Below are 25,444 nucleotides of genomic sequence, written 5' to 3' on the forward strand. Positions count from 1 at the left end.
GATTTAAAGGTCCTAAGGCATTTGAGGACCAACATTAAATCCAGTAACAGTATTTTAAGGAAAAGTTAGACCAAAAATGAAAAAAGATTAAATTTAGTTCTCTATTAAGTATTAGGCAGCACAGACAATATAGCATAATAAAAAGTCAGATATTAGTACAACAAATCAAACTGCTATTACTTCATGCCACATTATTTTATTTCTAAATTAGTTTAGCCATATCCTTCAAGAAGAGCTCCTCCTAAGTTAGCACGAAGTTCAGCACTGCCTACAGATTTCTGTCTGTGTAAATTGTAACAGCCATGCATATTTATTAGGATGTAATTTCATCTCTGGATTTCAGTGACACTGATAAACCACTCAAGCTTCACTCTTGGTTTTTAATGACACCAGAAGAAGTTGATGGAATTACAGCTTTATATGTGCCATTGAAAGTCTTATTTCTTATCACAGAATAATAAGGCTGAAATCTTTAAAGGGCATCATTCTTACTATCTCACCAAGGAAAGTTAGAGGTCTAGTTTGCTTTTAAAATCCCATAACTTGTCTTCAGAAATCCATTCTAAAGCTCAGACCACAGTCATCTCTTTGGTTATTTCACACACATACCCCCTATCCTTCCACCCCACTTCCATCCCCCCTTTCTCTTACCACTGTTAATACTGTAAATTTATTTGAGAAAAAATGTACTTGCATTCAAATAATTTTTCATACTTTATGAATCCAAATACTTCATAAAAAAAGGAAAACTGACTAAAATAATGGGAAATGTACAAAACTTTCCCAATCCATTGGTACACACACACTTCTTTTGCTCTCTTCTCTATCCTGAAAACACATGTCAATATGATTGCCCACTAGTCACTATAAGATACTTAACAAAACAGAGTTGTCCCAACCTCTTTAAATTACTTATCTTTTTTGGTTGAGACATTAAAAGCTTCTGTTTTAAAGGACTACAGGTCAAAAGAAAATGTGTAAAGCAATACAAGTTTTTAATCACTTAGTTAACTTAATTTCCTGCACTGGCATATAACTGAGTAGTTGAAAATGAGGTTTCCTGCCCGAAATCCACCCCGGAGAAAGATGAGCTAACCTGGTCTGAAAGCAAGTTCAAGAAAACCAAGTTCAAGAAAAGTGGAAAACAAAACTAGCTTCTTTCGGCTTTATTTGGTTTTAAGATAATGTAATCGATGATGAGACAATACCAAAAAAGGCATTTTATATTGACAAAAAAACCTAGCTGTTGATTTATTTACCTTACATTCAATCTCTGCTTGTCTGCGCTTTGCCTCGCTTAATTGAGTAAGCAGTCCTTTGTTCTGTGCAGAAAGATACTGCACCTTTTCCTGCAGACTGATCACCTCTTGTTCTGCTCTTCGAAGATGGTTACTGTTGATCTGGTTCTAATAATTGAAAATATAAATACTCAGATTATATAAGAAAAGGCTTGAAAAACTTTTCTATTTCTACCTACTCATTTTATGCCTATACAACATTATAAAAATTGCTCTTATTATTAGTTATAGTTCAGTTTTATTCAACAAATAGACTTAAAAAAGTTATAAAACTGCTTTAAAAATCAAATCATCCAAAAGAATACCATAAGGTCTACATCAGAAACTCTCATTATAGCTCAACTTACCATACCATTTATACAATAAATATCTGTAAACTGTAAGAGTGCTTACATAGAACTTAAAAGTATTAAATCTCTGAAATGAGCAATGTGGTACAAAGTGGGCAGATAGAGAAAGATGATGAATTTAGCTCCTCTTTCCAATTCTCAAAAGAAAGCACAGATTGACTGAAGGTACCATCGCCATTTACCGATGTCAGGAAATGTTTCATGTATGTATCTACATTCCTCCAATGCACAGTGTATTTTTATGGAGCATGGACTGATTTTGAGTTCTGGCTTGTTATTGGGTGATTAAGCAAATTAGTTAATATCTCTGAGTATCTATTTCCTCATTTGAAAAATGTATATAAAAACTTATTTCTCATTTGGTTGTCTTCAGAAATAAATAATACATGTAACAAGCTTAATGTATAGTAAGAACTCAATAAATGTTAGCTGCTTAGTGTATTATAAGACATGCTAAAAAACACTCACACATAGACCTTGAAATGACTGACTTGAGTTCAGTCTATATTACTCTTTTCTTTTTCATTTTTTAATCAATGAATACTGTCTTTACAAAATTAAGAGCACCTTGGACTGTACTCAAAATGTTCTATGAGTCTTTCTTACAGTCTTGCCTCCTACCACTAAAACAAATAACTACACTTCAGAGGTACATACCTTAAATATAAGCTGCAAAGAATTCCCACAGATAAAACTCCTTCCTGCACCCCATGATCCAATTCCATGATCCAAAATTACAAAACACTCATACATAAACAAAACTCAAGAAATGACTATGAGTGAGGAACAGGAGACTAAAAGAGGGCAAGAATAGATTTGTAAGAGCTCTAGATAATAAAATCACAGAGACTTAATATATTAGACATAAACAGAGGATCCAGGGATACAATGCAGCCTGACTGAGACTATATCAGAACAATAGGGTGGAGGTGTTTTCTGCCCCTCCAACTTCCTGTAACAGGTAACAGTGGAATACTGTAACAGTGGAGACCGACCTTCTTTGAAGTGTTATACAAAGGAAAGACATACAGACATTGAGAAAACCCTTTGGCAAACCAGGCCCCAATCTAAAAATAAAATACTGATAGAGGAATTTGAAGCCTGTGGTACAATGAGGTAACCACAGAAATAAACCTCAAACTCAGCTCAGCTCCTGACCATATTAACTTGAATCCCCCACATTAACATCCTAGCAGAAGAAAAGGTTTGCCCATTTCCAGGCATAAAAAATATTTATCTGAGTTTACTGTCCTACACAAGACATCCAGTTTTCACAAAAAAATTACAAAGCAAAGGAAAAGGTAAGAAAAACAAAACACTACACCAAGAGACAAAGCAATCAACAGAACCAGCCTCATATATGACAGATGTTGAAATTATCTCATAGGGAATTTAAAATAACTGTGATTAATATGCTAAAAGCTCTAAGGAAAAGGTGAAAAACATGCAAGATTAGATAGGTAATCATATCAGCAGAGAAGTGAAAACTATAAGAATCAAATACAAGGGTTAGAAATGAACAACACAGTAATAGATGTGAAGAATACCATTAATAGCTCACCAGACAACCCACAAAGTAGAGAAAAGAATCAGTAACTTAATTATCAGTCAACAAAAATATTTCGGTCAATAGAAACTGAAATACAAAGAAAAAAAAAATAATGGGCAGAGGGTGGGGGAGTACAGAGCATCCAAGAGTTGCTGAACATTAAACAATCAAACATACGTGTAATTGAAATCTTCAAAAAAGAAGACGGTATGAAACAGAAGTATTTGGAGAAGTAAGGACCAAAAGTTTTCTATATTTCATGACAGACACAAATCCCCAGGTCCAAGAAGCTCAGAAGTAAAAAACAAAACAAAACAAAAAACACTCAAGTCATACCATATTTCCTTAAAGATACTATCTATTCCATCTAACTTTTTAAATTTCAAATTTATCACTTAAAGTTGTTCCAAGAATATTTTTTTAAAGTATTTTCACTGGATCTATATTTATGTCCCTTTTTATTCCTAAGAGAACGTTTTTGTCCCTTCTTTATTTTCTTGAAGTATTGTAGAAGTTTGCTTTATTTTACCAAACTAGACTCAAGAAGACACAGGAAACTTGAAATGATTTATAACCCTTGAACAATTAGGATCAATAGTTACTATTCTCACAAAAGACTGTTTAAAGAAACAAATTGCAGTATATATTCATGCAATGAGCAATTCCAATCTCACAGTAAAATTTCTGAGAACAGAAAAAGATAAAATACAACCCAACTCATTCACCAAGCTTACTATAACTTTGGTACTAAAGCCAGGTAAGAATTTCCCCAAGAAGGAAAATTATAGTACAATCTAACTTAAGTACAAAAAATCTGAAGTATTAAAAACCTGAATCCAGCAATGGGAATGTGTTGTATATGTATGTCTCTGTGTATGTGTTCTATGTCACAAACTTGTTTGCTGTTTATCACTTTAATAACTGTACCTCAATATAACTGTTTTGCTTTGCAATCTTATGTACTTTATTTTTAAATTAAATTTGTTGAGGTGACATTGGTTAATAAAATTATATAGGTTTCAAGTGTACAATTCAATAATATATCATCTGTATATTGCATTATGTGTTCACTGCCCAAAGTCAAATCTTCTGTCACCATACATTTGCCTTCTTCCCTCTGGTAACCACTCAACTGTTGTCTGTGTTTATGAGTTGTTTGTTTGTCTTGTTTGTTTGTTGCTTTCAGCTTTATATCCCACATGAGTGAAATCATATGCTCCACTTTTACTGTTGAGAATGGCAGTATTTCATCTTATAAGGCTTAGTAATAGTTCATTGTATATATGTACCACATCTTCTTTATCCAATTATTTATCGAAGAACACTTCATTTATTTCCATGTCTTGGCCACTGTGAATAATGCTGCATATATCTTTACAGATAAGTGTTTTCAAATACATTGGGTAGATACCCTGAAGAGAGATTGCTGGTTCATATGGTAATTCTACTATTTTTTTGAGGAACCTCCATACTGTTTTCCATAGTGGCTGTAACCAGTTTACCTTCCCACCAGCAGTGTATGAGGGTTCCTTTTTCCTCATGATCTCTCCAACACTTGTTATTGCCTTGTTGATAACAGCCATTCTTACAGATGTAAGTTGGTATCTCACAGTGGCTTTGATTTGCATTTCCCTAATAGCTGATGAAGTTGAGCATCTTTTCATATGCTTGCTGGCTGGCTGTATGTCTTTTTTGGGAGAAGTATATTTTAATTTGTGCATTAAAAACATTACTTTGAGAAGCGGTGAAACATTATTTTGAGAAGGGGTTCACAGGGTACAGACTGCCAAAGGGGTTCTTGGCACAGAAATTTTTTTTTTAAAAAAAGCCTGCATTGAAGAAACTCTTAGAGACATACTAAAGGAAACATGTGCAAGAATACTCAGAGCAGCACTGTTTATAATAGCAAATCTTGGTACAAAGAGGAATGTGGCTCAATAAACTAAGGTATATTCCCTAGGTGGACTTTTCTATAAGTCATTAAAAAAATAAAGGCACTGGAGTGTATGTATTAAGGACACATCTTAATCTATGTGTTGGATACATGGGTGTTTGATCTATAAAACTCTTCTGATGACTAACAGCATTACCATTACACGACACTGTTTTTAGTTATTTTTCTCTTTTGCAATGAGAAAATTTCATGGCTTATCCTCAGTTCAAGCACTGGCACTTAGGAACAATTCTTTTTCCAGCAAATTCCACCCAAAATCACACTCATTAGGTACAATTCAAAATACAAATTCCTTAGAAAGCCCTCCCCTAAACCACCTAGTTGAAATTAACTTTTTCCTCCTATTCTTCATAGTAATTTCTAACTCTCTATTAGATTTCTGAATTATATATTTTCTAGTTTTATTGATATAATTGACATACAACACTACATAAGTCTAAGGTGTACAGTAATGACCTGACTTACATATATTGTAAAATGCTTATCACAATAAATTTAGTCAACATCCATCAACTCGTATAGTGAATTATATTTAACACAGTTTGTGAATAGCCTGATTCCTCAAGTATAAGTTTTTGGAAGGTTGGACAGTACTTTGTATTCACAAGTTCTCAAAATCATGTTTGTTAATTTGATTCATTCACCAACACCCACTCTGAAATAAACCCTGAACATGGCTTAAAAGCTGTGTTTGCATCTTTAATATCTATACTGATTATAAAAATAAAACTTTCCATTATAAAAGCTAGATTTCTACTTTTAATTATCTTACTATTATTTTTAATTATTAGAAAATAAATTTGAACATAAAACAAAGTATTTTTATTCTAAAGTATTTACATATTCATTTTATCACGTTTAAGTTGGAATGATCAGTTTTTGCACATAGGTATACAGAAAGATACGTGAGTTAACTATGCCCCCTACTGACTGAATAAGTATTCTGAAAATGAACTAACATTACATAGAATGGAGAAAACAGTCCACACAAATGTATAATAATCAAATGTACTGTTATACTGCAAATGGATTTCATATAAAGGACTTTTCAGATCTTAAATCAAGTATATTTAAAATAGAGTTTATTAGGGAAAGGGGAACTTGAGAAGAAAGAAATATAATTTTGGAACTGACTGCTCAGTCACCACATTACACAACTTTAGGAAGCATTTCACATTTTATTCTACATCAGTGGTTCTCAAGTGGGGCAATTTTGCCCCTCCCAGGAGACATCTGGTAATGTGTGGAGACACTTTTGGTCATCACAATGTGGGGTGGGGGAAAGGGAGACACACACTGCTAAATATCTTAATATACAAAGGCCAGTCCCCACAATAGAGATTTATCTGGTCCAAAATGTCAACAGTGTTTAAGTGGAGGAATTTTGCTATATAAGTTGTACAATACGCAACAAAGTTAAATGGAGTTTTGTGACTTGCCTACATTTTGCTGAATGAGTCAAAGACATTAAATCTCTGATATCAAAGAATACAAATTGTAGCACTTTTTATTTGGGCTAGAAAACTGCAATCTAGACAGTTTCACATATACACCTTTTAGCTCTAGTCTAGAGATGATACACCTGTGCATAAACATTTGGTCTGCTCAAGGTATTTTTAAAGTTATTGGGCTTTCCATCTACCTGTGTTTCCATTTCCATCATTCTTTGTTTTATTTCTCTTATTTCTGCCTGTGTTTCAGCTTCTCTAAGACGAATGGTCATCAGTTCATCTTGTAACTCATTCACAGCATTTTTCTTAAGTGGATCTTTCCATCTCCCAGAAGTACGAGCTAAGTGACGCTAAAACAAAAAATTATATTACAACAAATATTATCAGTATCAAAATAAGAACCAACATTACTGAGCAATTATTTCAGGCCCAGTACTATGAGAGGTTTTCACATTATTTTCAATTAAGTCGTAAGAAAAGGGAAAAAAATGGAACTATTCATGAATTAAGGAAGCAATATTAGAAATTAAGAGCAGTATTCTCAAAATATCTGCGACGAAGGTTCAGTTTTGTTTCTTTTTAATTTCCACTTTAGTGCTGCCTGATACTTTTGGGGGGAAAAAAAGCCACAGCACTGTCAAGAACTAATTTCAGTCTTTGCTAGACCGATCACCTACCCCATTATGCCATGTAGTTTTTGTTCTCTTTTCTCTCTCTCTTCTGTCTTATAGATTCTGGTTGCTTGTACTTTGCCTCATATGTAAGTAAATTTGTTGGGACATAATTAGCAAAATGTCTAATTAATTTTATGAGATAACCAGTTTTCAAAAGAAATTACAAATTTATAGAAAAATTTATATTAGTGTTAGCCTTCTGATATTTCACATTGAAAAATAGATAATATCAACAAAAGAAATATATACTATATACGATATTATTTTCTTACAGTTTAGAAAAAATATATAAATTACAATGGTATAACAACAAAAAAATATAACTTGATCTCTACTTTATCTTTTATTTAATTATAAGAGTTAAAAAGGTAGAAACAGCTTAAAGGTACTTTCATTTTATAAACACTCTCAATTTTGTGCATTAAACAGGTTTTCTCATTTTAAATTTATACCTTAGTGTTGGTCATCAGTTACTTCAAACTCATATGAATTGGATATTCAGGTTTGATACTCTTTTTAAAAAGCACGTAAAATATATTGATATACCTGCCAATGTTCCTCTAAATCCCTGACTTGTTGTCTTAGTTCTTTTAAACCCATAATAGCTTCTGCTTCTCTCAGTTTCACAGCAATGAGTTCTTCTTGAAGCCTTGCAATGTTATTCTCATCAGGAAAGGAGTTGTTTCTCTAAAGTAAGAGAAAATTTAATTTGGGATTTTAAAATTTAAACAATAAAATACAGCATATATAAATAAGAGCTATTTTGTTCCATATGTAATTATACTTAATTTTATACAGTTTTATTGAGATATAATTCACAAACCCTAAAACTTACCCTTTTAATGTACACTAGTCAGTGGTTTTTAAGGTTTTTCACAGGGTTGTGCAACCATCATCACAATTTAATTTCAGAATATTTTAATACCCCCAAAAGAAACCCTATTCTCATTACTAGTCACTCAACATTTCCCCTTCTCTCAGCCCCTGGACACTCCTAATCTACTTTCCATCTCTATGGAGTTGCCTATTCTGGACATTTCATATAAATGGAATCATAATACGCGGTCCTTTATGATTAGCTTCTTTCACTTAGCATGCTTTCAAGGTTCATCCCTTTTTCTAGCAAATAACATTCCATTATACAGATATACCACATTTTATTTATTCATCAGCTGACAGAAATTTGGGTTGTTTCTATTTTTTGGGTATTATGAATAATGCTGCTATGAATATTTGAGTAAAAGTTTTTGTGTTGACATATATTTTTAATTCTTTTGAGTCTATACCAAGGAGAATTGCTGAATCAGATGGCAATTCTCATTTAACTTTTAAGGCACTGTCAAACTTTTCCAAAGCAGCTGCACTCTTCTACATGCACCCCAGGGATGCGTGAGGGTAATTGTACTCTATTTTGAGAACACAGAAGGTCTATTTGTTTAAAAGAATACTAATCTTTATAGAGCAATAGGATTAAAAATGTTTTTCGACATGGTAATAAACTTACCTCTGAATAGGACTCCAAACGAAGCATAAACATCATTTACGTTTTTAGAATTTATGGAAAAGAATGGTTTAAAATCTGTTTTCTTGTATTTTCTCATCATGTCACTTTGGAAAGGAGTATAAAATCTCAGTATATTAGTCACTATTTATATCAATAGCCATTAAATTAATACCAAGGGGATCTAAATATTTCTTTCAAGGGTATAAGATTAGATTACTCTCCTACCATACTGAAAGACCCACCTTAGGATATAGGGTTGTCCTGTATTAAACTGCTCTGGGGAGTGACCAAGAGATCTTAAATTAGGCCCCAGTTCAAACAAAAAAAAAAAAGAAAAAAAAAGTTCCTTAGGTAAACAGGTACTACTGAAATATCAAGGCCTGAATCTATCAAATATTCTATCTATAAAATTATTCATGGTGGACATGAAAATTTTAGCCAACAGAGATGATGGAATAAAGAGTATTCTTGCCAACTATACCTTTTTATGATGGATTTTATTTTCTTAATTAAAACCGAGAAATTGACTGCATATGCATAAAAAGAGAATCCTGCGTGAAGAAATTAACCAGATAGCATGAAACCTTTCAATTTCCTGTCTACTCTATACCATGAATATCAACAAAGCTACTTAAGAACTCCATTTTTAAATTGGACCCAAGGGCATTTCTTTGTACTAAATATTCAAAATGGAGAGATCCAGATTCTTATCTAAATCATGGAGCCCAGAATACTCCTAAATTAGAGACCAAATATTCTGTTATACATTTCTCACAACATTTTTGTTGTATTTTTTTGACAAATAAATTTTCCAAAAAGAATGTAAAATAGCAGATTTCTAGCAAAATTATTCCACTACTGATTAGAGTTGCGCCCTGTTCTATTTCATTAAGAAATAGTTAAGAAGAACTTGTGTCTGTCATGTCCATTATATATGAGCCTTTGATTCAATAGCTAGATACCCAGGGGTGAAACGAACAAACTCAACACAGAGCCTAAGCCATCAATGACTTTATAGATGAGAGAACAGATTGAGAATTGATCCAGAACAGACTCGCAAGTCTGATGGTTAGAAGAAACCTAAAAATGTTCCTATTCCCACTACTTATCCAGTCCTTAAAGTTCTTGAGTGACCTCAAAAAGATTTAAATTAGCTTCTGTAAAACACCTCGGGCTAAGATCTTCCCATATATCCTGAGGTGGCTTATTGTGATGCGGAAAGTCACAAGTTACACTTAGATGAAATTTTCCCTGAAATGTTTATGTATTAATTATATCTGACCTCTTACAGATGAAGATATTATATCCCCTAAGTGTCTCTTCTCCAACATTTAAATATTATTCATATCAAAATTGTCCTGGTTGTTTTTCTCTAAGAGAATTTTAATCTCCATTTTACCCTTAAATACAGCTCGATGTAGTATGGCAACAGCAAAGAAAAATTAGGAATATTTTGTTTCCCTTTCCTCTTAGTAACTAATATGTAAGGTTTCTAATGTGTAAAAGCACAAAGTCAAATTTAACTGCTCAGTAAGTACTTCACAAATATATACCACATATTTCCTCTAATTTGGGAGTTAACAGTATTGACGTTGTTCTCACCTTTTCTATATCCAGGACTTTATCTTGCATCTCCTTTAGTGCACACTGAGACTCAGCTTCACTCAAACGAGCTTGGACCAATTCCTTCTCTAACTGTAGCACAAAATCTTCACTGTAGTTGGAACTGCATTTATGCTAGAAATTACAGACATATACTGAAATTTCAAAAAGTATGAACATGTATATACAATTAAAATAAATGCAATTATACAACACAGTTAAGGACAACCAAATAATGAAAGTTTTATTTACGCAATGTTTTCAGCATAGCTCCTCCAATTAACTTTCCAATGAATAAAAAAGTCTACATTTGGTATATATAAAGATGATCACATTATTAGGTGTTGGTAACTAGTTATTATACTAATTAAATCTAATTTAAGAAGATAAATATCTCTTATGTTTCTATCCATCCAGATACTAAGAATTTGTTCAGAATCTATAGACCTGCACTGTACAACAGCATAGCCACTGGCCGCATGTTGCTACCAAGCACTTGAAATGTGACTAGGCCAAATTGAGAGAGGTTTTAAGTACAAATACAAACTGGATTTTGAAAATATGAAATACAAAAGGCAAACTATTTCATTAATAATTTTTATATTGATTACCTGTTTAAATATTTGGAATACACTGAATTAAACAAAATTATTAATTTTATCTGTAATTACTACTTTTAATATGGCATTTTAAAATGTATATGTGGCTCATATAACATTGGTATTAGACAGTACTATCATAGACTACAAAAGACAGGTACGCGTTTACTGAAAATTCTATTTTAATCTAATAGAAATAAAAGCAAGGGATCCACAATGTGAACCATCCTAAATTCCAGGCAGAACAAAAACATATTTTCTTATAGAAATATAGATCTCTATAAAGATATGCATGAAAATGATGGCTGGAAGCAGAGAAAACTGCAGACGCTGCATGAAGAAATTAACCATGAAAGAATGAAATCTTTCCGTTTCCTTTCCTATACTCTATAATGGGAATACCAATGCAGCCACTTAAGAAATCTCCTGTTAAACTAGTTTCTATACAGAAGTTGTTCTTAAAAAGCAAAAAGATATCAATTCACCATTATAAAGCACTTCCTAAAATAACCTATCACTTCACATTTAATTCATGTAGCAAAGTGGCAACTCAAAATTCCAAAGTAGAGGCATAGGGAGCAATCCTCTACTGAAGTAGCATGGGCAAAGAATTTTTCTCTTAAATATATTAGGAATAAAATAGATGTCAAACCAGAATTCTATTAAAAAACTATTAAGTACTTAATTAAAATATATGGTACTCCCTTGCCCTAGTTACCCAAAAAGATGTCATTTTTTTAAATGAACAATCTACTTAGTAAACAAATGACTTTTTAATTGAATGTATTATACATTATTTCTCCTAGTAATTTTCTGATGCCATTAAACCAATATTTCAATACAAGTACATCTGTAACAGGTATATCGCTTTGGCAAAGACTTACCTTACCAAAGAGGGAAAAATCACTCTTTTGGAATGACCACATCCAAACTGCAGGTATTGTAATTTTTGTTTAAATGAATCGTAGTTATTTTATGAGTAATACTAGGTTTTTGTTTGTTTGTTTTGTTTTGTTGCCCTTCATCTAAAGCCCTGACAACTGTAGTTCAGGTTTATTTGCCAAGACTCTATATTAGGAGATCCTCAGGAATACATCAAACCCAAATGGCCCATATGAGAATAGACACACTGATCTGGGATAAACCAACTGATCCAACTAAGCACAAAAAAACTGTACTAATAGTGGGAAATTTTTTTTCCAATAAAATTTACAAAACTTCTAATTGTCCTGTTGTTAAAGGAACAAATTCTAAATTCCGTAGTTTACACATGTTATTTCCTCTTTCATACTTCCCATTTGTTCCTCAACCCACTGCAAGCTAGCTTCAGAACTCATCTTGATAAAACTGCTCTAATCACTAACAATATCAATACCCTCCAACAACATAAAAACTCAATGAAAGCTCTTTTATTCAGCTCTTACCTTCACTAGACAGTCAACTGACTACTCTTACTTAAAACTCTCTCCTCCCTCAGATCTTGGGATGTTACTCTTCCATGGTTCTCTTGCCTATCTTCTCTGTCTCCTCTGTCAATTCTACTTCATATAGGTATCTATGTCTGTCTCTGTGTGTATATCAATTAGTAGACCCCAGAGTTTCAATATTGTTTGTTTTCTCTCAATTTTTCTGTTAGCTTTCTCACTATGTGATTTTCATCCATTGTCTATATAGTCTGTATGTTTAGGCAGTATCACTGTCTATATGTAACAGGTATTGTCTATATATAATCTACACAGGCAATAAATGAAATCACCAAGGAAGCATCTATAAGATAGCAAAAAGGGGAAAGTAGAAGGAAAGGAGGACAAGAAGAGGGATAGAAAACATAAAATAATGGAACTCTGGGCACAATAGATGATAGACAATATAGACAGAGTGATGACTCTCAAGTTCATATTTGCAGCCCAGATCTTTTTATTAAGCTATAGATCCATATTCACAATTTCCTAATGGTTTACTGCATCTGGTTAACCTCACATCCATCTCACATTCAACATGTTAAAACTGAACTCCCCATCTTTTCCTGCTAACATATTTACTACTCTGCAAAGGAATCCCACCATCTATCATATGACCAAGTCAAACTTCCCCTCTTCTATTTAACCCACACCATTTAATCACAAAACCTTGGTAAATTTTCTTTCAAATATTTTGATATTGTCTATTCCTCTCCATCTTTACTGTCTTTGTTTCTATTCATGCCTTCCTCTTTCTTTGGACTATTGAAATAGTCCTATATATATCCCCTCCTATTCATTGTAGCACTTACAGTGAGTATTATTTAATATTTTACGTTACCTTCACATTGAATTGTAATGAATAAGGCATTTTTACGATTCCTCCACCTGGAACCTACTATTTTGAGCCTGAGGAAGTTTTGATTCTATGTTTATTAATACAGACGTTACTGAAAATTATGCAAGCACTGATATACCTTTAAAAGTATTCAGAATGACTCTAACTTCACTATGTCAATTTCATTCCATTATCGATTTTTCTATACAGCTATTAGCCCTGTCCAATTATATTCTTATGCATTTTTATTAGACAAAAAGTATTTTCATTGGAATCAATTCCTAATATTGATATAGGCTCACTAAACAGATCCTGCATTTAGTGCTGCAGCCTGGGGAGCTAGAAAAGACTCTACCATTTGTTTGGCTGGTTGACTGAAACATGAACCAAAAGGTGGCCCACGATGAGTGAATCAGAAATGCTGGACATGCCTTGGTTTTATTTAGAAGGGAAAATTGGTGACAAAGAAATGTGAACATGTATGTAAACAGACCTCTCTGAATGGGCTGAAAATGTGAAGACATTTGTGTCCCATGTGAATGCTCACCAAAGGGTGACTTCAGCAGAAGAGGATTTAAAAAATCAATTGGATAGTATGATCCATGCTGGGGATACCAGTCAGCCTCTTTCCCCAGCCACTCCTGTTAATGCCCAGTAGGCTTAAAAACAAAGCAGCCATTGTGATAGGGGTGGAGGTTATGCATGGGCTCACCAACATGGACTTTAACTCACCAAGGCTATGGCCACTGTTGAGTGTCCAATCTGCCAGCAGCAGAGACCAACATCAAGACCCTGATATTACATCATTCCCTGGGGTGATCAGCCAGCTAGCTACCTGGTAGCAGGTTGATTTCATTAGACTGCTTCTATCACTGAAGGGGCAGCATTTTGTTCTTACTGGAATAGACACTTACTATGGATATGGATTTGCCTTTCCTGCACACAATGTTTCTCACACAACTATCATCCATATACTTACAGAAAACCAGGATGGTATTGCAAACAGCATTGCTACTGGTCAAAGAACTCACTTCACAGCACAAGTGCAAAGACAGGCCGGTGCTAGCGGAATTTACTAGTTTTATGTTCCCTAATATCCTGAAGTAGTTTGATAGAACAGTGGAATGGCCTTTTGAAGACTCAGTTACAGTGCTTGCAAGGTGGCAATACCTTGCAGGGCTGGAGCAAGGTTCTCCAGAAGTATGAGTATGCTCTGAATCAGCACCCAATATATATGGTGCTGTTTCTCCCATAATAAGGATTCATAAAGACAGCATCGAGAAGTGGAAATAGGAGTGACACCAATCACTGTTACCCTGGTGACTCATACGCAAAATATCTGCTTTGAGACTTTATACTCTGCTGTTCTAGAAGTCTTAGTTCCAGAGGGAAGAATGCTTCCACAAACAGACTCAATAATGATTTCACTAAACTTGAAGTTAAGACTCCCTTAGCCACTCTGGGATCCTTATGCCTCTGAAGCAATAGGCAAAGAAGTGAGTTATAGTGCTGGCTGAGGTGACTGATCTTGACTACCAAGGAGAAACTGAACTACTACTCCCCAATGGAGATTAGGAAGACTGTCTGGAATACAGAAAATCCTTGAAGGTGTCTTTTATTATTACCATGCCCTGTGATTAATTTCAATGAAAAATTATAACAACCCGATCCATGAAAAATTACTAAGGGCCCAGACCCTTCAGAAATTAAGGTCTGGGTCACCCCACAAGGTAAAGAACCATGACCAGCTGAGGTACTTGTTGAAGGCAAAGTGAATAGAGAGTGAGTAGTGGAAGCAGGCAGTCATAGCTATGTCTAGCTATGACCATGTGACATGTTATAGAGACGAGAATGGTAATGGTCATGAGTAGTTCCTTTTAATTTTGCTATGAATGTGTTTGTGTATCTCTATCTCTATCTTCTTCCCTCTCTTATTCCTATATGTAATATTAAGATGCATTAACTTTATATCACAGTATTATATAAGTATTATTTTTACATCATAATATTTAAATTACAAGGAGAAAACATCACTCAAAGACTTTACTTCCTTTTCTGGAGAGGCATTAGTGGATTTCTGGTTGTGTGTAGGATAGTTCTATATTAGGCAGAATTACGACCTTGCTATTGTCTATATGTGAAGATGAAGTGTTATTTAAGAAGATGTACACATAGGTACCAAATTGACAAGGGTTGGATTTGTGATGGTTAATTTTATGTGTCAACTTGACTAGGCCATGTGGTGCCCAGATTAAACACTACTTCTAGGTGTGTCTATGAGATGGCTCCAGATGACTCAGTAGACTGCCCTGCCCAGTGTGAGTGGGCATTGTTCAACCTTTTAAGCACCCAAAGAGAACAAAAAGCAGAGGAAGAGAGGACTCGTTTCCTTTCTGCCTGCTTGAGCTGGGACATCAGGCTTCTCCTACCCTGGGACTGGGATTTACACCATCAGTTTCCATGGTTGTCAGGCCTTTGGACTCAAGACAGGAATTACATACACCACTGGTTTTTCTAGGTATCTAGATTGCGGACTGTGGATTTTGAGACGTCTTAGCTTTTATAATGGCATATGCCAATTGCTCACAATAAATCTGTGTGTTTGTATATCCTATTGGTTCTGTTTCTCTGGAGAACCCTAACACAGGGTAAATTTTACAAATAAGATTAAATTGATTGATTAGAGGTTTTATTGTTGTTGTTTGTCTTCTGGTCCATTTCAAATTTTACCATTAGAGTTTCTACAATTAAATTCTCTTTCTTCGTAATTATTTCTACCACTTTCAATTTTCCCTGTTGAAACTTCTGTAGATTTAAATTTTGTCAGGAAAGTGATACTTGTGAAACTTCTGTCAATATTTAGTCAATTAAAAATTTTACTATATCGATTTTAGTTCTTTGTACATTTTGGTTTTTATTGCTAGCAATCTATGCCATTAGCCAAACAAGCTGGTAGAATCATAATAATGAAATAATGTTAATAGTAATCCTAATGATAGCTACCATTGATTGAGCACTCACTATGTGGCAGGCATTATTCTAGAGTACAACCCCCTTAAGTCTCAACAATCTTCTCTTACACAAACTGTAGTACAGAGAAGTTAAGTAATTTATTCAAAGACATACAACCACTGAGTGGCAGGACTGGCATCGAAGCGGCAACGTTAAAAGATGCTGCTGTGGACTGTAAAATACCTGTATGTTTTTTCCCACAAAGGAAAAAATGTTATTATAAAACAGGTCTCAAAGTTTATGATGATAATGATGATGATAGCAGCTAACATCTAGAGTGCTTATTATATGCCAGACAATTGCTAAGTACTTTGTATTCTCATTTAACCTTCACCAAAACTTCTTTTAAATTTATTAGTCGATATACAATATCATATTAGTTTCAGATGTACAACATAGTGATTTGATGTTTAAACATCTTACGATGTGATCACCACAGTAAGTCTAGTAACCACCTGTCACCATACAAAATTACAATATTATTGACTATTTTCCTTATGGTGTACATTACATTCCTGTGACTTTACTAATGAGGTAACTAAAAAGTCTCAGCAAGGTCAAACAACAATCAGCAGTTCTGTTAATTGGGAATATGAACTACAGAGCCCATGTTCTTAACATTAAAGGATTGAAATAATATTTTTAAAAAGCCTAATAATATTGTCTTTATATGTACTGTTCTAAGAATGTATATTAAGAATTTAAGCATCTAAAAAATTTTAAACATCTCATGTAATATTCTTATAAGAAATTCTTAGAAGAGTATATTTCATATTCAAATTAGTAACCTGACAAATATGCAATTTGTTTTACTAAATGACAACTGCCACAATTATGATGGCTGGTAAGTCAGCAAGGGTCATTCATTTAAAAGTTTATAAAAAATGAATAACTTCCCTACACTTTTGTCAATGAATCTCTTAATGTTCCTGTGATTACCAGCAATCCCAATCCAATGAAACTGACAGAAAAAAAATTTTAGTAGGTGGAGTCTCTGCTTTTCAATTCCATGTGCTTTTCTGATGTTATAAAAGTTACAAAGGTAAAGCTAAAAAACTCTTGGTGATCTTTCTTGCTTATGTCTTAAGTAAAACAAAAGAATGAATTCTCAGATTCAATGTTTGAAGAATACATGAGTGGTACAATGAAAAGCAATTATTTGTATTTTAAGATGTTTCTTGTATTGTTAAAAAAAATCCAAATTGAAAAAGGATTGTCTACAAAGATGTATCAAATAGTCTTTGTCTGATAATTATATGTCCTTTTCTGGAGCTCACACATTTCATGAACCTCTGGATTCTTCTCTTTGTAGTATTTATCATAACTTTAATTAACTGCGCAATTAATTTTTTAAAACCAATCTCTAGATAGGTTTGTCAACTTAGTTGATCACTTCAAAGAACCAGCTTTCACAGATTTTGTACTGTTTCAATTTCATTGATTTCTACTTTTTATTACTTCTTCCGTCTACTTGCTTTAGATTGAATTTGCTCTTATATGTCTAGTTTCTTAGACATAGAAGCTTAGATTTCTGGTTTGAGCCTTATTTTCTTTCCTAATATAAGCATTCAATGCTATAAATTTTCCACTAAGCACTGCTTTATGTGGATCCCACAAATTTTAATAATGTGTCTTCTCTTTCATTTAATTTAAAATGCATTCTAATTTCCTATAAAATTTTCTCTTTAACTGTAGGTAAAAAAGTATTGTTTAATTTCCAAATATTTGGGAATTTTCCAGATATCAATTATTAATTTCTAACTGAATGATGTTAGGGTCAAAGATGATATACTGTATGATTTCAATAACTTTAAATTTGTTAATTGTATAGCCCAGAAAATGTTCTATCTTTGTAAATGTCCCACTTAAAAAGTTCATCTAAAAAGAATATGTATTCTGATGTTCTTGGGTAGTGTTCCATAAATATCAATCATGTCAAGTTGGTTGATAATGATGTACAGGTCTTCTGTAGCCATAATAGTGTGTGGTAAGAGTACCGTTTTGTTGTTGTTGTTGCTGTTGTTATTGTTGTCGTTTTTTTTGCATGAGGCTATCTAGTTTTCCCAGCACAATTTGTTGAAAAGATACTTCTTTCCTCCTCAAATGGTCTTGGCACCCTTGTTATAAAGCAATTGGCCACAGATGTATGAGTTTATTTCTGGACTCTCAATTTCCATCCTATACATCTTTTCTATTCTACATGTCTACTCTATTCTATATGTCTAAATGAATAGGTCAGAAAGAAAACTAGCAAGATCTATATGTCTATCTTCATGGTAGTACCACGGTTGTGATTATTCTAGCTTTGTAGTAAGTTTTCAAATCAGAAAGTGTACTTTTTCAAGACTATATTCAATGTTTAGGGTTCCTTGAAATTCCATGTAAATTTCAGGATCAGCTTTCCCATTTTTGCAAAAGACAGTTAAATTTTGATAGAGCTAACAGAATTGAATCTGTAGATCATATTGGGTAGTGCTGACATGTTAACAATGAAGTTTTCCAACCCATGACCATGGCATATCTTTCCATTTATGTACATCTTCTTTAATTTCATCAATAGATGAATGAAAAAACTATTACTCATAGTTTTCAGTGTACAAGTATTTCATCCTATTAGTTAAATAAATGTATTCTTAGGTACCTTATTTTTTGGATATTACTGTGAAGAGAATTGTTTTCTTTCTTTCTTTTCCAATTATTATTGCTACTCTATCCTTTGACTTTTAACCTACCAAAGTCTTTAAATATAAAGTGAGTTTCTTATAGACAGAATTTCTTTTTTCATCCAATCTTTTAATTCATACGTTTAGAATATTTGCATTTAATATAATTATTGATATGGCTGAATTAAAACCTACAATTTTGCTACTTTTCTATTTGATCTATTTATTCATTTTTTTTATATTCTGCTGATTAAATGGTTATTTGTAAGTGATTCCATTTTACCTCTACTTTTCTCTATTTACATAACTTTTGAAAAAAAAAATTTAGTTCCTCTAGGGTTTATAAATATGTATCTTGCTGTTCCTTGAATACCTCAAATTTATTCCTTGATCAAGGCCTTTATAGTAGATGTATGTTCTGTCTAGAATGCTTCTCCCCAGATCTTCAAAAGGTTTCCCTCTTCATATAATTCATTATCTGGTCCAATTTACTTCCTTTCCTCAGGAACACTCTCCGAAACCACCTTAACTAAAATAGCACTGCACCTACCATTTCACTCTTACTTTATTTTTTTCTTCACAGCCCTTAACAACACCTAAAATTACATTTATTTGTTTAAGATCTCTCCTCACCTAGAACATACAATTATATAATAGCAAATTTTATTTTTCTTTACTATTGTGCCCTTAGCAAGTAGGACAATACTTTGCACATTATGAATAAGTACATGGCTCCATTACAAGACTGTCACATCAGAGTAATATAATATAGGACTAAGCAAATTACCAAATACTTATTAAAACTAAACCTGATACCTTGACAATAAGTTACAGAAGAGGCAGAGTGTTTTCTTTCTCATGACTATATAATTAACTACTACTCATAGTTAGAGAAAAGGGGAAAGAGAAACACTGTAAGAAAAATCTGGATCAAAAATTAACACTTTAATGTCTATTTGTTATACTCTTCGCATTGAAAAGAACTTTAACGGGGGGAGGGGGGGGGAAGGGGGAGACTTGAGAGCCACAAAGGTAACAACAGACACTCTACAGTTAATTGTGTTGACAGTATTTTTTGGAATAGTGTGTTCTAAGTATGTTTAAGGTAGGGTAGGCTAAGCTATGATGTTCGGTAGGTTAGGTGTATTAAATGCATTTTTGACATACAATATTTTCAACTTATGATGTATTTATGGGATATAACCCCAATTTAAGTCAAGAAGCACCTGTATTGGCAGTAAAGGATGGTGGTGGTGGATGATTATATTGGTAATTCAATATTTCCTGCTGGAATACAGATTTGAAACCCTTATTCTGAAAATTTTAAAGAATTCATGAAGTTATACCGGAAGGCTATAATCAAAACCTTTAGCAGATGTTCATTTTCTACCAGGAATATGCTTAATATTTGTAAAGCAACTTCTCCATTTGTCAAAGCTCCAATGAGTAAAATTTTGTATCCTTGGATGTTAAGAACATTCTGCCCTCTGAAGCAATATCAAAAAAGGCTTACCAATTTTCTATACAATTACTTCTCAAATACTTGAAAATGATTATACCTATGACATTCTTATATAGTCTATTTAGTGCAGTCTAAAAATATCCAGGGCTTCCAAAGCCTTTCCTACAATGGCCAGAATATCATCTGTAAACATTTGACATGAGTTTAGTATTCAAATTAGATACAACACTGTAAAATTTCTGTAAGCTACTTAGAATTGAATTGGATCACTATACTTCTAAGAAGATGGTACTTGAGATTTTGGGGGGAGGGTGGATAGCCATATTACATTATTTGCTAATTTCTGATTTCCTGTCAATTAAAATTTCTATGTCTTTGTTACATAAAGCATCACTAAGATATGTCTTTGAATTTTAAACTTAAGGGCAAGGCCATAGATTTATTTCTGTGAAATAATCTTTTATTTTAGTTTCTAATTCTGAATAGTTTATTTAAATATTTTGGAATCTTGATTCAACATCTAACATGTTAGCTACATTTCTGAAATATTTCATTTACACAATTCTGAAACATATCTCACATATGAAGATTTAAATAATAGATTAAAATACTTGCTTGAAGCATAGGTTTAGAAGGATCTCTGACATCTCTTCACTCCAACATGAATAGCCTCTTGATATAGTAAATCACCTATAAAACCACTTAAGTTTACTACTTTCATCTATATTTCTCAACCTTGACTAGAAATCATGAGAGCATACCAAATAACCTGTAAAACTGAACTTATATCACAGTTTTTATTACAGAAATAAAGTTACTTTGTTATGACTTAAACATAGTAAATTGACTTTTAGTGAGTAAAAGTTATTTTTCTAATTGTTCATAATTCAGATGTTCTAGGAATTTTTAATGAAGCATCATCAAGGTCAGTTATCCTCTTTTCAGATATCTAACCATTACTAAATGTAACAGTAATTGCCTACCCTAAAGCCCTTAGTATGTCATTTTCTAAAATCTTTTAAAGACGATATTATTTCTATGATCATTTTGTAAATTATTTTAATATCTAAGAATATATACTTTGCTTTGAAGTTGAAAATTTAACCAACGCTCTGTTACTTTCACCTATTTTGTGCAGCTCTGCTTTATATATCTGTTTAACAGTTTACTCCAGTTAAGGAGAATACCTTAGTGAGAAAAAAATGTAAACAAAATTAAAGCAGGGATCTGCTTTCTCCTTGTTTTATCTTAACCCTACAACGTGGGTCTATATTATCCTCGGAAAAAAGCATAAAGATTCTTTTTGTTACACTTAATTTTCAAAAGTTTCAGTTTGTTCTGGTCATTTTTGCTTCCTCACTTAACTTTTTCATTATAAACTAACATTCTATATTTTTGACACATGTCTACCTAGAGGTCTTGATATTTGAAAAACAATTCATGATTCTAAGTGTATTATGACTATAACTTATGCTAAATACAAATATAATACTTTCTATCCTTATAATGAAATCACATCGCACTGATAAACTTAGGAATTAAGTTCAATTTAATTCCTAACATGACCCCCAATTCTGCTTTTTCTATTTTTATGCTTTGATATTATTAACATTTGATAGAAAGGCAGAACAAAATAGTTGAGTGCCTATCTTTTTAGTATTCTTTACCATTTTTCTATTCACTTTTCTTAACCATCTCCAATGACATAATAGGAAAAAATTCATTGATGTTAAGTTTTTCAATTGCCATTTTTTTATTTTTGCTTTTAGTTTTCTGATTTTTGTACCAAGAAAATAACGTTTCTTAATTTTACTGAATAAAAGTAATGTCCACTCTGAAGTCATTCTATTTGCTTCCAGATCCATATGGAGTTCTAGGTTTAATACAACTTTTTTTTGCCTACTTTGTTACAATTCAACTTCTACTTGAAAACAGAAAACTGAAACAAGAAATATATTTTCAAAGATAAACAGTTGGCTTTTCTTTTTATCTCTCATACGCTTGATTGAGATCACACTAGTCTGAATCTGCTAATGAAAAAAATGTGTAGGTTGCAAAAGATTCCTGAGGATAGCTGTACAATCAGTAGCTATCTCATACTCTATTTAACATAATTTTTTATAAGTTCATTTTTTTTTCATTTTGACAACTTCTCTCCTTTTGAAAAAATGTTAAGCATATACCTTAACCCATAATTTAATGTCTTGATGTAATAAGTTAAGGCTATGGTATTTGATAAAGCATTATCAAAGCTTTGAATGAGATCATTACATACATTCTATACTGGATAATATTTCATTTGCACTATTAACAAAAACTAGCTGAAGATTTCAAAATTACTCGTGGCAAAATATTTATTATGAAACAGACTTTTAAAACCTGAAAGCAAGTCTGATATACAGCACTTATTTTCTATGACTGAAAATATAACATAAGCAAAGAAGAAATTACCTATTTCTAACAAAACTGTGTAGACAGAAAAAAAAAGTTAGAACGAGGAGTCTATAGGCCAGAGTAAAATCATTAAGTATTACAGAAAATAAAATGGATAAATTTAGAATTAATTAAAGTAGAAAACAAAATTATTAAGAGCACAGAAGTTGTGCCTCAAAAAAAAAAAAAATGTCTAAAGGGAAAGGGATGAGAAAGGTGAGAAAAAAGTACTACCAGACTCCTTACCCATTGTTGTTGGTGCTGGAGCTTCCTGATGGTATTTTCAGCCTGCTCCAGTTTAGCACTGGCCTCATCACTCTGCTGTTTGATGGTGACCAGTTCCCGTTTTATGAGGTAGTTTTCCTCAGCCTCCTGGGCTCTTGTCACTTGTCCCTTAGGACATAATTTTTGTGTGCGTAAAGCAGTTTAGGACAGAGTCAAGAAAGACTGCCTTTTGAGGTTTAGTTATTTACTATGACATTTTTTTTAAATCACCTCAAAGAATAGAACAGCCTAAGTAATTATTAGTCAGCAGCTCATTATTGCTCTACCAAATTTTGGGAAACTAAATGAAAAATTTAGTTCATGTGACAATCTTAAGAACAATTCTTTAGGCCAATAAAAATTCAGTTCATGCAATATTATTGAGTTGTACATGCAGGACTAACATTTCAATGAATAGTAGTTAATTCCACAGAATCCAATGATTGCCATTTTGTAATACTTTAAAATAAGGTTAGCTTTAAAACGTGCAAAAGGTGGTTATTTCAATAAACCAAGATAACACACAGTTATCAAAAATAAGTTTATACCCATATATACCACCCAAAAAATTATTTCTAGTAAAATGCATGTAAAATTGCATGCATTAAAACACAAATTTCTAGGTTTAGGAATTTCCTTATAAATTAGACAAAATGCTAAAAAAAAAAACTATACCTGTATCAATCTATCTGCCAAGGAAGCACTTTCCTACAAAATGAAAAATTCAGATAGAAAGATAAGAGAAAGAAATAAAATAAAGGTGATAAAATTAGGAATAAGAAGAAACAAAGCATATCCAAATTCCACCACTTTTCATGTAATTAAACTGAACATGTAGATTTTAAAACTATTTTTAACTGAATGTGTTTTTATTCTTAAACCTTAAGAAAAAAATATATCAAAATAAGGATAGATTGAAAAAAATTATGTGTTTCTAGAAGAGACTAAATACAAATTCCAAGAGGTTTTTCATTATTTAGGACAAGTAAATATCTTTTAAAGCACACTTTTAAGTCTTTATTTTTAGAGTCAGCCATATTGTCAAACCACTTAAATGAAAGAGAGAGGGAATTTGAGCAAGCGATTCCACTTATAAGTGATAGCAATTTGTGCAACCCCAACTTTCAAAGATGTAGAGTGAGAAAAATATAACGAATGAAATTAATGAGCTCAATACAATATCCTAGCAATAACTGAGTAAGTAAACTTTTTGGTTGCAGACTTTAATTGACACATATGCATTTACAGAATTCTAAGTGCTAAAGGACACATGTAGGCCATCTAAGCCAGCAAAAAACGTAGTTTTCTAGAAACAAAATCCAAGCTTAACACTTTTCTATAGCACCTTTATCATTCTGAAAGTTCAATGAAATAAAAATGCTTTCTCTATAAAAATGTCTTGCTCCAAAGATCAAAGACTACCTACGAAGATGTATATTTTACTGTAAACTGAGTATTCAGTGAAAAAAGTATATAATTAAAACAACTTAAAAACAACTAAGGTTCAACTTTTCCGCAGAATCACCAAAAAAGTAGAATTATCATTAAAGCAATTCTAGTAAGATAAAAGAAACACAGGAAAACTATTTTTGACTTAATATAATGTACTTGAAATTATTATACAACCAAAACAGACATGTAATAAGCATTCTGTCCCCTGTGCAGTGCTATTTAATATGAAACCATCAATACTTTTAAGCAAAAGACAAATACACAAACTATCCGTTTTTCATTTACTACATTCTTAAATATTGATCTATAGATTTTCAGGGAAGACTTTAAGATACTTGGCAATATCATGAGGAGTACTTTTAAACCTACTTTCTCTAATCTTTAGTTAAAAAAAAACACAAAAACCCCCAAAATACCAAAAGAGTTTGTAACTTCAGATGTTTTCCTTATAATTATCCAAAACTCATACACTATATTTTTATTACTCAATACATTCTTATAGCATCAGAAACAAGTCTACAGAAGACATATCAAGAGCATACTATAAGAAAGAATGCAAAATTACCACATTTGCCCAGTTATTTTACACAAAATAAAGAACAGGTAACAAGTTGTATCAAAATAAGTCTAAGAACCAAAAAGTTTAAGCACCATTGTCCTATGTTTAAAGTCATGGGGAATTTTTATATAAGAAATCAGTCAGTCATTTTGACTAAACTTAAAACAATCCTAGGCCTTAAAGGAATCACCACCACATTTAATATGTGGCCAAGAATTAGCAATATTTGAAATTGTTCTTTAAAGGTAACTTGAGAATCTATTCTATATTCTAATCTATTCTGAAGAAGATACATTTTAGAGATTATAAGGAAAAATAAA

General features: G+C 32.5%; 1 protein-coding gene across 6 annotated transcripts in view; it reads right to left on the bottom strand.

The window, feature by feature from the left end:
• The window catches only part of EVI5 (ecotropic viral integration site 5), a 197,672-nt gene that overhangs the window by 60,837 nt on the left and 111,391 nt on the right, over positions 1 to 25,444 (bottom strand). For 4 of the 6 annotated variants that reach the window (XM_036236431.1, XM_016134263.2, XM_036236420.1 and 1 more), the window contains 6 exons: positions 23,789 to 23,821; positions 23,096 to 23,242; positions 10,383 to 10,517; positions 7,823 to 7,963; positions 6,794 to 6,952; positions 1,260 to 1,406 (listed from right to left, as the gene is read on the bottom strand). In XM_036236431.1, coding sequence (XP_036092324.1) covers positions 1,260 to 1,406; positions 6,794 to 6,952; positions 7,823 to 7,963; positions 10,383 to 10,517; positions 23,096 to 23,242; positions 23,789 to 23,821 — 762 coding nt within the window. The remainder of the gene's footprint in view (positions 1 to 1,259; positions 1,407 to 6,793; positions 6,953 to 7,822; positions 7,964 to 10,382; positions 10,518 to 23,095; positions 23,243 to 23,788; positions 23,822 to 25,444) is intronic. The other 2 variants (XM_036236426.1, XM_036236430.1) reach the window with 2 other exon arrangements.

The sequence above is a fragment of the Rousettus aegyptiacus genome, unplaced genomic scaffold (assembly GCF_014176215.1).
Source record: "Rousettus aegyptiacus isolate mRouAeg1 unplaced genomic scaffold, mRouAeg1.p scaffold_m13_p_1, whole genome shotgun sequence".
In the NCBI taxonomy this organism is placed as follows: domain Eukaryota; kingdom Metazoa; phylum Chordata; class Mammalia; order Chiroptera; family Pteropodidae; genus Rousettus; species Rousettus aegyptiacus.